This window comes from Chrysemys picta, chromosome 3 (genome assembly GCF_011386835.1).
Source record: "Chrysemys picta bellii isolate R12L10 chromosome 3, ASM1138683v2, whole genome shotgun sequence".
Classification (NCBI taxonomy): domain Eukaryota; kingdom Metazoa; phylum Chordata; order Testudines; family Emydidae; genus Chrysemys; species Chrysemys picta.
Genome location: NC_088793.1, coordinates 178359032 through 178373963, shown reverse-complemented (window position 1 = coordinate 178373963; position 14932 = coordinate 178359032). Strand labels below are relative to the sequence as shown.

The 14932-nt window shown below is 39.8% G+C and overlaps 1 protein-coding gene across 22 annotated transcripts in view; it reads right to left on the bottom strand.

Moving 5' to 3' along the window:
* The window catches only part of ASB3 (ankyrin repeat and SOCS box containing 3), a 158886-nt gene that overhangs the window by 45745 nt on the left and 98209 nt on the right, over positions 1 to 14932 (bottom strand). For 14 of the 22 annotated variants that reach the window (XM_008173052.3, XM_065590715.1, XM_065590704.1 and 11 more), the window contains 2 exons: positions 11189 to 11440; positions 7965 to 8098 (listed from right to left, as the gene is read on the bottom strand). In XM_008173052.3, coding sequence (XP_008171274.2) covers positions 7965 to 8098; positions 11189 to 11440 — 386 coding nt within the window. Of the gene's footprint in view, positions 1 to 2568; positions 2825 to 3131; positions 3217 to 7964; positions 8099 to 11188; positions 11441 to 14932 lie in introns of those variants that run through there. The other 8 variants (XM_065590716.1, XM_008173054.3, XM_065590719.1 and 5 more) reach the window with 4 other exon arrangements.

Below are 14932 nucleotides of genomic sequence, written 5' to 3'. Positions count from 1 at the left end.
TTCCATGATCTTCCACCAACTTAAAGTACAGCACAGTTCAAAACTCACATTAACTATAAAGAGACAAGATCTATTTCATATCTCCCTCTTTTTCATTTGACTTAAAAACATAGCCTCTTTTCCTAAAAAAGCCTCAAGTAAAAAAATAAGATGAACTTATTGCAGAGACAGTGGAGAGCAGTTTAATAGCTGCAATAAATCAATATTCTTTTAAGGTAAAACTCTCTAAAATGTAGCATCTTCAAAGAAAAAAGTTCCACTTTACAAAAAAAAAATATTATGTCACCTTTCACCCTCATACCACACTCAACCAACTTTGCTGCTACACATGAAGTATTCTGTCCCAACAAACAGTCCCATCCAAAATGTAGCACAAAAATATAGAATGCAGTAACATGGTGTTTTCTAAAAGGGATGAGAGTCCCTTTTAGCCCTCATGATGATGGGACACCCCCCCCCAAAAGAAAGAAACTAACTCTTTATCAGTTATTTTTTGAAAAATGTTACTCTTGAAAGCAGTGGCATTAAATTCTGAGGAGGCTGCTTATCCCACTTTCTGACTGATAATAAGCACAGTTCTCACAACTATTAGAAGGAAATCAGAGGTTTGGAAGAGTGAGGGAGGAAGAGATGGAAAAAGAATATAGGAATTTCATGAATCCAGAACTGACCTGTGCATCTTTTTCCCCCCCTCAGCTGCCCATTTAAAGGGGGGGAAAAATCACTAAAGCACCCTATATTTTGGTATTATCACATTACAATCCTGGTTTCGGTTTACACTTTCAGTTTTCCTTATGCAGACACTAAGGCGTTGTCTATACTACAGAGTTTTGTCAACAAACATTATGTCGATGATCAAAAAGCGCTATAATAACATTGCTATTGCACATTCACACTATGCTCCTCCTATCGGCAGAGCGCGTCCACAGTTGGTGCTCTAGTATCAACAGTGAGAGCAGTGCACTGTGGGTAGCCATCCCACTGTGCTACTTGCCACCTTGCAGCTAGAACTTGTGGGATGGTGGAGTGGATCACAGCGCATCATGGGTGCAGGCTCAATGTCCCATGATGCAGTTATTTCTGTCCCAGCATTCTATGGGCTTCCGACTGCATTTGGCAGCATTTTTCAACGGCCCCCGTTTACTGTGCACCCGCCCTGTGTGTGTGAAAAGATGGATACTGCACTGCTCTCTGCTGTTGTGGTAACTGTCATTAACACATCACGGACGGTCATGAAGGATATCATGAGCTCCCCATCTGAACAGGTATCAGAGTTGCCTGACTTGCTGTGTGCTATGGAAAGAAACAACATCAGATTACTTTTGGCATTCGCGGAGCAGCTGAACTCAGTGGACCATCACTTTTGGGCTCAGGAAACGAGCACTGAGTGGTGGGATCACATTGTTATGCACGTCTGGGATGATGAGCAGTGGCTGCAGAACTTTTGGATGTGGAAAGCCACCTTCCTTTGGAAGCTTGCCCCAGTCCTGAGGTGCAAGGACACCAAAATGAGAGCAGCCCTCTCAGTAGAGAAGTGCGTGGCGATGGCAGTGTGGAAGCTGGCAACTCCAGACTGCTACCAGTTGGTCTCAAATCAATTCGGAGACGGGAAGTTGACCACTGGGGCAGTGTTAACGTAAGTGTGCAGAGCCATTAGTTGCATCCTGCTTCAAAGGACTGTGACTCTTGGCAATATGTGTGAAATAGTGGATGGCTTTGCGGAAATGGGATTCCCTAACTGCAGTGGGGCAATACATGGAACACATATTCCAATCTTGGCACCGGACCATCTTACGACAGAGTACATCAATCGAAAGGGGTACTTCTTCATGGTATTGCAGGCATTTGTTGATCACCATGGCCATTTCACTGACATCAACCCAGGGTGGTCCAGGAAGGTGCATGATGCATGCATCTTCAGGAACACTGGCCTGTACAGAAAGCTGCAAGCAGGGACTTTCTTTCCAAACCAGAAGATTCCATTTGGGGATGTTGAAATGCCCATAGTGATCCTGGAGACCTCGCGTACCCTTTACTCCCATGGGTCATGAAGCCTTATATGGGAAACCTGGACATCAGCAAGGAGCCCTTCAACAATAGGTTAAATAGGTGCAGAATGAGCGTGGAATGTGAAATTGGCCAATTAGAAGTGTGCTGGCGATTATGGCAGGTTAGATCTAAGTGAGAAAAACATTCCAATGGTCATAGCTGCCTGCTGCACTCACCGTAATATTTATGAGGTTAAGGGTGAAAAGTTTGCCCAGGGGTGGAACACTGAGGCAGATCACTTGGCTGATGATTTTGAGCAGCCTGATAACAGGGCTATTAGAGGGGCACAACAGGGGGCACTCGAATCAGGGAGGCTTTGAGGCAACATTTTGAGAATGAGAACCAGTAATGTGTATTTCTATACAGCCATGCTTCACTAATTTGAGTTTTGTTTGTTTGCCTAACACTTGTGATGATTCCTGAGCAGAATTTGCAGTAAGCAAATGATTAAACTGCATGTATATGTTTTCCTATTGGCTGCAATGACAATTTGTAGGACACAAATAAAGATTGGTTATCTTTTGGAGTGTTTGTTTTTATTAAACACCAATTAGCATGGCTTGGTGGGAAGGGAGATAGCAGAGCAGGACATTAGAGGGTCTCATAGCTGTGCGCAAGTCCAGCTAGCATTTTGGAAACTGTCCGAAGCGATGAAGTGAACGTGATACTGAGATGTTCCGGAAAGTTGAAAGGAATGTGTGGGAGGAGTTTAGGGAGGGCCTGGAAAACAGTTCTGTATCGGCTGATGTGTAGAGGGTTCCCCTGAAGGCCACATCTGCAGAAGCACAAGATACAATACACAGAAGTATGATTGTTAGTTCATGCACAGCACTGAATCATTACAGTAAAGTTTATCTCTTGTAACATACCAATTACCTTCTCACTGACCCTTGGCAAGCACACATCTGGGCGAACACCCTAAACATGGTGAGTTTGTCTCGGGAGAGTGGGGGATGTTCAAGCTGCGGCAAAGAGTGTTAGTGATGATTCACGCAGATCAGTACAGACGAGTAGGGACAATATTATAAATTCTGCCACCATTTTCCACACTGCTGAGGTTAAGCAAGGATGCATCTACTGACCCGATCCATATGCTGCTCGCCTGTGTGCCGCTTTGGTCCCTGCACGCTGCTTTGGTCCCATTGGCAAGTGGCGCAGGAAAGTTTCCTACAATGGGGGAAGGAACAAAGCAGCTCTGCCAAGGAACCTTCGTCAGAGGATTGCCGAGTACCTCCAGGAATGTTTTCTAGAGATCTCTCTGGAGGATTCAGGTGAAATCTTGGTGTGCATCAATATACTGTTCTACTGGACTGCATGGGAATTTGGAGCACATTCAAACACAGCTAGTCTTGCACATTTCTATCCATTCACCATTCATCTACTTCTATACTATACAAAGCAAAAGAAAGCCATATGTCATATAACTGAGCAGCATCAACTCAAAAAGATCACTTACTAGGGATCTCCTCTCCTGCTTCTTGCTTGTCGGAGGACTGCTGGGACTGGGTAGACACCTCCAGAGTGGAGAAGAGTTCCTGATTCGCCACCCCACCGGACAACCCTCCAATGGGCTCCACATTGTCCTCCAACTCTACCTCCTCATCCATGACTTCGTCCTCGGGGTTAGGTCCACTGTCCGCCATCTCCAGCCCCACCGTAGTATCCACGGGGCTCTTAGTGATGGAGGTTGGATCATCGCCAAGGATGGTGTCCAGCTCTTTATAGAAGCGGTAGGTCTTCGGCGTAGCAGTGGAGTGACAGTTTGCCTCCCTTGCCTTCTGGTATGCCTGCCTCAGCTCCTTTACCTTCGCTTGGTACTGCACTGTGTCCTATTCATAGCCCTTATCACACAAGCCGCGAGAAATCTGACCATACGTATCAAAATTCCTATGGCTAGAGAGAAGCTGGATCTAGACAGCCTCCTCTCCCCATGTACTCAGTAGATTCAACAACTCTGCAGTAGTCCAAGCGGGAGAACATGTGCTGCGTGGAGCTGCCAAGGTCAGCTGGGAAGATGCAATGTGAGCTCTCCACATCGAGCAAACAGGAAGTAGAACTTCAAAAATTCCCGGGCCTTTAAAGCGGGAGGGACAGATGCTTGTTTACCTGGCTGCAGAGCAGCAGAGTTTGAACTGAAGACCAGAGCAGTCAGGATGAGCATTGTGAGACACCTCCTGGAGGCCATTTACAGTGACAAAACCAAGAGTGGTGTCTACACTGATGAAACTTGATAAAACTCTCCCGCAAAAAGCTCTGTGTGTCTGGATGAGGTGGTTTTATTTTGTTGCCAAAACAAGAGAGTTTTGTTGGCAAAAGTAGCATTGTAGTGTGTACACCTCCACTGTTTTGTGAAGAAAAGCTGCCTTTTGTTGAGGTATGTCTACACTGCAGTATAAGCCCAGGCTGCAAACACAGGCTCAAGTCTAATCCTCCTTCCGTCCACACACAAATCATGCTAAGCCAGGGCTTGTACTCAGGTCCTGGGACCCCATAGGGGAGAGGGGCCGAGCCTAAGTCAAGCTGGGACCCAGGGTTCAAGTCCTATCATTTTGCAGCACAGATGCTCCACTGGACTCGTGCTCTGGGAGTCCACCAAAAGTTTTCCACAATCCCACAGGCTGACTTTTTTTTGCCCCAAACAGTCAAGTTTGGCAGACAGTCAAGTTTTCCTATGCTGTACCATGAACAAAGAGTGGCCATGTTATTGGGAGGGCATTAGAAAATCTGGGATATGGATAGTTGGACTTGGGCCCGCATAATGCAGTGTAGATGCTGGAGCCCCAGGTTGGGACCCATGGTTCAACAATTCCTATCCTAGGGTTACAAATAAATGTAGATGCTCAAGCCCTCAGTTAACAAACCCAGGGCTAACATGGCAATGTAGACATACCCTAAGAGTACAAATGCTGCCTGTACACCATATAGGGCAGGGGTTCTCAAACTGGGGGTTGGGACCCCTCAGCGGGTCGCAAGATGCCAGCCTCCACCCCAAACCCCGCTTTGCCTCCAGCATTTATAATGGGGTTAAATATATTTAAAATGTGTTTTTAATTTAGGGGGGGGGAATGTCACACTCAGAGGTTTGCTATGTGAAAGGGGTCACCAGTACAAAAGTTTGAGAATTACCGATATAGAGTAAACATTGCAGTTAGACATCTGTGCTGGCCCATGCCAGCTGACTTGGGCTAAGGGGCTGTTTAACTGCAGTGTATGTGTTTGTGCTCAGGCTGGAGCCTTGGGCTATAGAACCCTGCATGGAGGGAGGGTCCCAGAGCCCGGGCTCCAGCCCAAACCCATACATCTACAGTGCAACTAAACAGCCCCTTAGCCCAAAACCCCTTAGCCCGAGTCAGCTGGCACGGGCCAGTCATGGGTTTTTAATTGCAGTGTAGACATACTCATAGAGATTCACTAAAGCATCAAAATAGGGCTATAGTAGAAGTTAAGTTATACATAGACCTGTACTATTCCTCTGCACTGGGGTGAATTTCACCTACAGTGGTTAATGTTCTCAGTCTGGAGTGCTTGAAACAAACATATCAGAAATGAGATGTAATGACAGGTTCTTTTATATTTAGCACAAATACTTCATTTTTAATTTCTGATATTAAATCTTCTGGGATTCTTAGTACCATTCAAGGCCTAGTAACATTCAAATGTCCAGTGTAACATGCCACATACATGCAGGATGTACCTCAATGTGCCTGCCTTTCCTCTCTCTCTGGCTAGAGCTGACTGAGCAGTAATAAAAAACAAACAAAAAAAATTGTGAGGTGCTTAGGATGATCCCTCTCTCTCTCTCTCTCTCTCTCTCTGACTTTTCTCACTAGGCTTGATTATGCAAGCATTCTGGCCCTGGGAAATCAAGCACACTGTCTGAGGATGGTCTGCTTCTACCTTCTACAATTTGACTAAGACCACCAAGGAAGACTACCAAAAATGTAGGAGTTACTAACTGCCCCCATATTCTAGCTCCTAAATGGAACACTTTTAAGTCTTCTAAATGTATAATCATTCTCATACTTTTTCATACTAGGAAAACTTAAAATATATAAGAAACAATTTCATGTTTTTTCATATTTTTCTTACTATGCTTGGTAATTATGAATAATAACTTGTCTTTTCCCAGCAGATCCTGCAGTGAAGTCCTAATGCTAAATTTAGGACATCACATTAATTTCTATAACAGACTGATGTCCTAAACAAAACACAGATTTAAAACTCCACCAAAGGATCAAGCAGGAGGAAGAAATTGACTGCAAAGAAAGCAGCATTAATTACAATATAAATATATTCACTAATAACTAAGGGAACACAGAAAAACTTTGATCAAGTACATTTCTTTATGTAATACCCCACTCCAATGAGATACACCTCTACCCCAATATAACGCTGTCCTCGGGAGCCAAAAAATCTTACCGCGTTATAGGTGAAGCTGCGTTATATCGAACTTGCTTTGATCCGCCAGAATGCGCAGCCCCGCCTCCCCGGAGCACTGCTTTACCGCGTTATATCCGAATTCATGTTATATCAGGTCGTGTTATATCGGGGTAGAGGTGTATGTTGAATAGTATTAAATACACTACTCCAGGGAAAGTCTTATAAAATAAACATAAATAGTCTTATAAAATAAACATAAGCTAATTCCTTTTTAAAGCGGTGCTATAACATCTGCAAAGATGTTTTAGCACCACTTTAAAAAGGAATTAGTTTTACAATGAATCAATAGGAAAGAGTATTGCATAATTTTTCAGATAGCTCGGTACTGCACAGCCCATTTGTTCTGACTGGCTTTTGGGAAGGGTGTGTGTGGCGAGAGAGAATATTTGTGGAAATATATTTATTCATTTTTTGGTTGATTATATTTTAATTATAGGAGGGAAGAGAGGCTGCTGGATTTCTAGGTATTTATTATAATATTTATATGGTTTGTATTTTTAATTACTGTCAAAAGTGCTTAGATCAGTGGATAGGCATTTTTGTATTGAGTGTATAAATCAAATTCAATAAACAAAGTTAGGGGAACATTGTCTAGAAAAAGTAATAAAGTAATATCCATCATCTCCCCTTAAATCTTCAAATAGGCAGAACAAATCATTTTAGTAAGGTTCACTATTATCTTACACTTGGTGCCCTTACAATATATTTTACACCAACCCTCCAAAGGGCATACCTAACTAATCCCCTGAACTAGCTACGAAGATTTTTCCATACCAATTGTCAAGCTAATTGACCTGTAAAGATTACTTAATAAGATCAAAGTTAACTAGATTACAGTCCTCAAAATCTTTCCAAACAATAGGCTCTCTGAATTTCATTTCATACATATGTGTTATGATGCCATCGTGCTGCCTTTTCATGTTTAAGGGCACTTAAAACAATATTTATCTTAGACAGTTTTTTATTTAATCTGTATAACAATTATTACATGGAGAGGATAATCCTGACTAAAAGTATCAGTTTGAAACACATTATGTATTTCACTTCCTATACTCGTATCAGAGGGGTAGCCGTGTTAGTCTGAATCTGTAAAAAGCAACAGAGGGTCCTGTGGCACCTTTAAGACTAACAGAAGTATTGGGAGCATAAGCTTTCGTGGGTAAGAACCTCATTTCTTCAGATGCAAGAATCTGAAGAATTGAGGTTCTTACCCACGAAAGCTTATGCTCCCAATACTTCTGTTAGTCTTAAAGGTGCCACAGGACCCTCTGTTACTTCCTATACTGTTTATTTTATTAATTCAAATATGATCTTAGTTTAGGACAACTACTGATTTCCCCAAGTATGAAAACAAAATTTCTATCCAATTTAATTTTACGTTCTGCAATCTTCACATATTGTTCCAAAAAGCTATTTCCTCTTAAATTCTGGAAATTGGTACGTGCAGAAATCAGCTGATTGGTTGTTTTACTTACCAAAATGGTTATGTGGAACCCAGGTGGAGGTTTCTTTGTGGTCAGAGAGATTTTGTTCTACAGCTGGAGGAAGCCTTTTCCAGTTAGTGAACTCCAGAGTGAAATTAAGGATGTCATCATTCACAGAATAAATCCTACACGATAAAAAATTACCACATAACATTGTCAACTGTTGTACACACTACCACAAAGATAATCTTGGGGGAGAGGAGGAAACATATTGAAAGATTTATGTTTTTATAACAAGTTCCTGGAAATCTACATCCTAAGCATAACAAAACATCAAAGGGAATTCTAAAATAACTTTGACAGCATAACACTTTACTAAAGCAATTATATCTTCCTCCATTACTTTTAGAATTAAGCTACACTGTAAGAGAAAGTATACACTCTAAAATGTATCTGCCTTAGTAATAGGCAGTATTTTTCTGTGCAAGAATTGCTTATTCCATCTCTATCTAGGTTTTTATAAGGTCTCTCAACACCAGGGTGAATGAGTGTCTCACATTATTGCCTAGTCTTTCCATGACATCTGGAAAAATGTTTAATGGCTTATTTAATTTAAAAAATAATCAAACCAAAACCTAATGAATAATAAAAAAAATTGAGTTTTATGCACACACTGATTTTAGGGTGATTTATCTCTCATTTCTCCAAGAAAATGTGTAAAAAATGGTAAACAATAGCCTTCACAGAATAAGTGGGTTACACAGGAAGTCTAAAGGAGTTATTTTTAAAAAAAGGTATTTGAAATGTACTGAAATACAATACTTGCACTTTCACATAATGTCTATGCTATATATGTATTCTTCCATTTTCATCTGACTCAACCAATAAGATAAAACATAAAATGCTGTGAAACACACAAATGTACTGGTGACTAAAATTAATAATAAAAAAACTCCTTGCCTGTTCTATTTTTTCTATTATTTCATTTTTCAGCATTAATTTAGTTCATGTGTGACCAACAGAGTCATTTTCATGCATTTATCTGAACAACGCACAGGAGTGATGAATCTGGTTGCATTGCTTTCTTTAATGCAATGGTGAGTTTGCTTACCACTTTTGATACTCCCACTAAAATTTACTGTTACTGTAGTACACTTACCATTATATTGTACAGTTGTACAACCATAAGCAAGTGACAGTTAATAAACCATAGGCACAGATGGCATTTACTTTCTATTATTCTGCCATTATTTTCCAGGAGGAAAAAAACCTAGCATTGCATTTAAAGTTGCAAAAATATATCAGATCTGTAGATTACACTGTAACAGGCAGTTATTTTAACAAGAATGTTTTTAAACAATTTAAGTCAAGAAACGTATAAAAGCACTTATAGTTTAGCTGACAATATAAAAAAATGTTACATACAATACAAATGGACAACAAGAGTCACAAAAATTAGGACTTTTATATTGTTTTCTCTTGTAATCCTACACTGCTCTTTATTTGTAAGTACAGTGTAATCACAAATACCATTTATCATGTCAGGCTTAAAATATGTTGCTTTAAATGCTGAGTAGAAAATCAATGAATATAAAATTTCACTAAATCAAGAAAATCAGTCAAATGATGAAGTTAACATTGTAAGCAGTATGACAAATTCAACTATAATATCATCACAAAATTTAAAACAAATCAATGTTTAAAACTGAGTGGACATTAAAATTCAACTCCTTCTATGCAAATTAAAGATGACATGTAAATGGAATTACTAACAGGATATGCAAAGTTTTGCGAATATACCAAATCCGCGGACTCTGTCTAATCCATTATTTCTATTTCATGTGTTTGTATAGTTTCAAAATATTTTGTTACAAGTCATCCATATGGAAGAGCAGAGTCAAAGCTTTCACTCTGCATGACAACATGGAAAAAGGAAAAAAATAATCAGAATATAAATATATTGACCCCTTTAAATACTAGAATAATTTCTATAATGCCTAATTAAATGTAAAAACAGTCAATCCAGTTATTTTTATCGGAAATGAATTAATTAACACTTTGTATAAAACTACATAAAATTTATGGTACTAAGGCAAAAAATCAAGTGACAATGACAATCTGTAATTTTACCCACTTCCTTCTCGCCCTGCCACTGAACTGAATGCTAGAGGAATTCCCCCTCCCACACTGTTTAAATTCCCATTTGACTCAGAATTATCCGAGATTTTTCTTATACCGTTGTTTTATTGCACTTACATACTTTCATTTGATTTGGGGTGGGTAGCACACCATTTTCACAGGAGGAGGGAACTGATAGGGAAGAAAGACTGTTTAGTGAAAAACGCAGAGCACCCCATTCCATGGAGTAAAAAAAGACCAAGCCTTGCTTTGGCTCTCTTCCCAGACAAGGGGAAAAGTTTTACAACATTGAACCCTGCCCTTCAGTGTGAACTTTTCATTCAAGACATTTGAAATCTCTATCAGTCATGATCCTGAGTTAGATAACTGAATTCAGTGCTTAAAGTGATCTGAAAAATGTGGAGGGGTCTGTCATCACCTCTAATCTGCCTGTGCCCCTGGTGAATTAATTCTACCCTACAAGCCCCAAATCAATTCCGCCCCCTCAATCTAGCCTCCTCCAGTCCCCATATCAATTGTGCCCCCATCTGTTCTGTCTCCATCACTCCTGTCCCCTCCAGTCTCATCTCTGCCCCTCCTGCAGCTCCTGGAGTTCTCTATCCCCCTCCCCCAGACCGGGGAGGCGGGTGTGCAGCAGGGGAACCTCTCCCTCTTCCCAGGCTGGGTGTTGCTGGGAGGAAGCGGGGAAAGCAGGGGGAGGGAGCAGGGGAGCTGTCCAATAGCTCAGAGGGGCAAGAGGGAAGGGAGGGCAGAGTCGCTCTGTGCAGCTGGTCTCTTCCTGCTCCCTGCTGTCCTATGAAAACAGTGTGGGCTCATGACAGAAGGGGGAGAGCTCGGCCTGTTTCCTGCAGCAGCTCTGATTGGCTGCTCTTTCCCAGGAGGTGGGCAAAGCAGCAAATCAGAAGGTGTTTTCCCCCAGAGGTACTAAAATGTGCCACCCACCCTTCAGCAATCTGGCTTGCTGGTTAGAAATTTTATTTCCTGGGTCTGAAAGCCATTGTCACCTGGCTCACTGTAAGCACTGGTTATGATGTGCTGCTCAGTGAAAACGTTTGTTAAACTAGGTTAGTCATGAATTTGGAGATCAGTATTTAGTACACAACATATAAAATACAAGTCAGTATTATTTTTCTTACCACAGTCTGCACAACAGATTCAGTGGATTAAATCCAGCCAACAATAGATATGGTAGCCATTCTTTGTACTGTTCTTGCGCTTTAACAGCATATTTTGTAAACTCTAGTGAGCATTCCCCAGAAGGCATTGGGCAGCCCACCTTCAAGAAATGCCGAAACCAAGAAAACTTTTTGTGATGCAGGCAATATCCTAAATTAATCCCGAGTAGGTGGATCCCATGCTTCAGAAGAATAGGAATTAAACCATAAAACCTACAATATCACACAGAAACAAGACATCTTGTTAAAATAATACTGAAAATACACTGCTAAAGTTACTATAGAATCAGACTAGAGAACCTTTTGTAACAAACCATTTTAGACTATTGCAACAGTGATTGTTTCTAGAAAGCATCACCTTAAAACGTCACTCAAGTAGTCTGTATTCCCCAAAAGAGATCAGTGTTAAAATTTAAAACTTTTGCATTTTTGTTCCTGAAAATTTGTTTAAAAAAGAAACTGAATTAAATTATATCAGCAATAATTTTTAGTTTAAGTAATGTTTGTGAAAGATGCTGGATCAGTATAGTATTGGAAAATTAAGCCTTCTAATTATCCACAGAACAGCTGAAGCCAAGGAAGCAGCAGGTCAAGCTTTCTTATACTTAGAGCCCAGCAAATCTGCAGATATCTGCTTTGTATCCCGTGGATGCGGATATCGGCGGACCATGTTTGTAGATTGTGGATGGATCTGGTTCCAAATTTTATATCTAGAACCCAGCAAATCTGCAGATATCCGTGGATCATGTTTGCAGATCAGATGCAGATACAAATATTTATCAAACCAAGGCTCTACTTATATTGTCCTGACAGTATGCTTCAAACCAGCTTTGTATGGATCACCTAGATGCAGCAAGGTTGTTCTCTCAATTCCTAGACTCTCTACTGAGACTAACAATTAATACCAGTTTACTGGTGTCATCTCTCCAATACCAAACAAGTACTGAACTGAACTTCACATTTTCACATATTCAGTCACCACTTGTTCGTTCACACTTAAATTGGTAACCTAGAAGTGAAAGCCTGTGTTGAAATACCAGTCCTATTACCCAGTCTCCTATGTCTCTGTTATAAGAAGACAGGATACGCACTTCATTACACTTCTCTTTAATATATTAAATATATTCACTTTTATAGACAATGTACATAACATTTTGATCAAAATGCTCCCCATTTCTGAGAATCCTGGAAATGTCCTGAAATTCACAGAATCATAGAAGTGTACTGCTGAAAGGAACCTTGAGAGGTCATCTAGTCCATCCCCTGTGCTGAGGCAGGATTAAGTAGACCTAGACCATACTTGGCAGGTATTTGTTTAGCCTGTTTTTAAAAACCGCCATTAACAGGTATTCCACAATCTCTTTAGGTAACCTGTTCTAATGATTAACTATCCTTATACTGTAGTTAGACAGTTTTTCTTAATATCTAACCTGAATCTTCTATGCTGCAAACTAGGTCGATTACTTCTCCTACACTCAGTGGACATGGAAATCAACTGATCAGCTTCCACTTTTATATATTTAAAAATTGCTTTCAGGCTCCCCCCTCCCCCCATGCCCAATTCTTTCAATCTTTCCTCATAAGTCATGTTTTCTAAATCTTTTTATCACTTCTGTTGTTCTCTCCTGGAATCTCTCCAATTTATTCATATCTTTCTTAAAGTGTGATGCACAAAACTGGACACAATACTCAGCTGAGGCTTCACCAGTGCTGATTAAAGTAGAAAAATTATCTCCCACATTTTACATACGACACTCCTGTTAATACATCATAGATGACATTTGCTGTTTTTACTGCAGCATCACACTGTTGACTCATATTCAATTTGTGGTCCGCTATAATAACCACCAGATCCTTTTCTGCAGTACTGCTACATAGCCAGTTATTTCCTATTTTGTATTTGTGCATTTGATTTTTTTTCTTCCTAAGTGCAGCCTTTCTCTTTATTGAATTTCATCTTGTTGATTTCAGACCAATTCTCCAATTTATCAAGAGCATTCTAAATTCTAATACTCTCCTCCAAAGTGCTAGCAAGTGCTCCGAGCTTGGTGACAGCCTCACATTTTATAAGCATACTCTTCACTCCAAGTCGTTAATTAAAATTTTGAATAGTACCAGACCCAAGACAAACCCCTGTGGGATCCCACTTGCTATGACCTCTCAGTTTGACAGTGAACCATTAATAATTATTCTTAGTATGTTTTTTCAACCAGTTGTGCACCCCCCTTACAGTAATTTCATCTAGACCATATTTCCCTAGTTTATTTAAGAAATGTCATGCAGGACAGTGTCAAAAGCTTTACTAAAGTCCAGATAACTCATATCTACTGCTTCCCACCATCAACTAGGCCAGTTATTCTGTCAAAGAGGGAAATTACGGTAGGTTGGTTTGGCATGATTTATTCTTGACAAATCCTTGCTGGCTATTACTTATCTTATTATCCTCCAGGTTTGAACAAACTGATTGTTCAATAATATTTTCCATTGTCTTTCTGGGTATTGAAGTTAGAGTAATGCAATCAACCAGTTAACCTATTAACATTTTTCCTTAAGGTTTATATTTAGCATGATTTGTGTGAGACACTAAGTTAGTTCCCAACTCTATTAGAGCCATTTAAAAAAGATCTTGCTTTTAATTTGAAAATCTGCTGTCCAGATGAGTTTTGTGGGATGCAATAAAGAAGACAGCTGTGTTAGAACGCTGAAATGCTGTCACCCAAGATCTCATAACTAAGATCCATTTTTTTCTATACTGGATTTTAATCAAGACTTTGCAGGCTAAAAGACCTGTGCATAGATAGCTGAATCCAAATAGCTATTTCGATTCCTTTGATTCATTTAAAAGATAAAAAAGTAAGGTGAAAATCATTAGTTTTTCTTTGCCTTCATTGCAATTATCAGCAAGACATATTTTAACATCTGTGTGATTAGTCTTTATTAATGATATTGTGATAATGAATGATGATATAACCAATCATTTGTGTGTTGGTTGCACATGTGGCCTTTAGTTAATAATTTGATTACAGAATGTTGCTTCTATGAGGCAGTTTGGAATTTAATCCTCTGCTGCCTGTCTCATTTGTAGCAACATTTTTGAGTACTATTAGCAGGGCTGATTCATTTTCTAAAAACTATATTTATTATACACTAAGAACAGGATAGAACAGTGAAATGATGCTCATTGATTTTTAAAGACATGGTCTAAGAGGTATGCAGTGAAATTTAATACAATAAACTCTAGGCATTGCTTCACTGCAAACCTTATACATAATTTATAGGAGACATGGCAAAGCACATTCTGGCTATTATCCAGATGTATGATTTCACATGCGCAGTTCAGGATCTGCATGAGTTCCTGCCTCAAGCAATTCAAAATCATTTGCAGCCTGACCAGAGAAATATTAGCTATAATAGGCACAGTCATAGGGACATGCTTTCACTGTTTAAAAAAAAAATTATGTCCTTGCTGATTTCCTCCCTTGAAATATGCCCTTTTAGCTGAAGCGAAATAAATTTAAGCCAAATGTTGCTGCAGCATTTTCACTCGGGAAAATTACTAAACTGGCAGGTTATTTATTAAAATTCTGTACTGCTTCTAGATACATGGCACATATTGAGAGATTCTTGTGAAGCAATTTTACAATATGTTTAGAGAGATTTTTTTTAAGAGTTTACTATCCTGTTGAAGAACGTATGCGACACTCA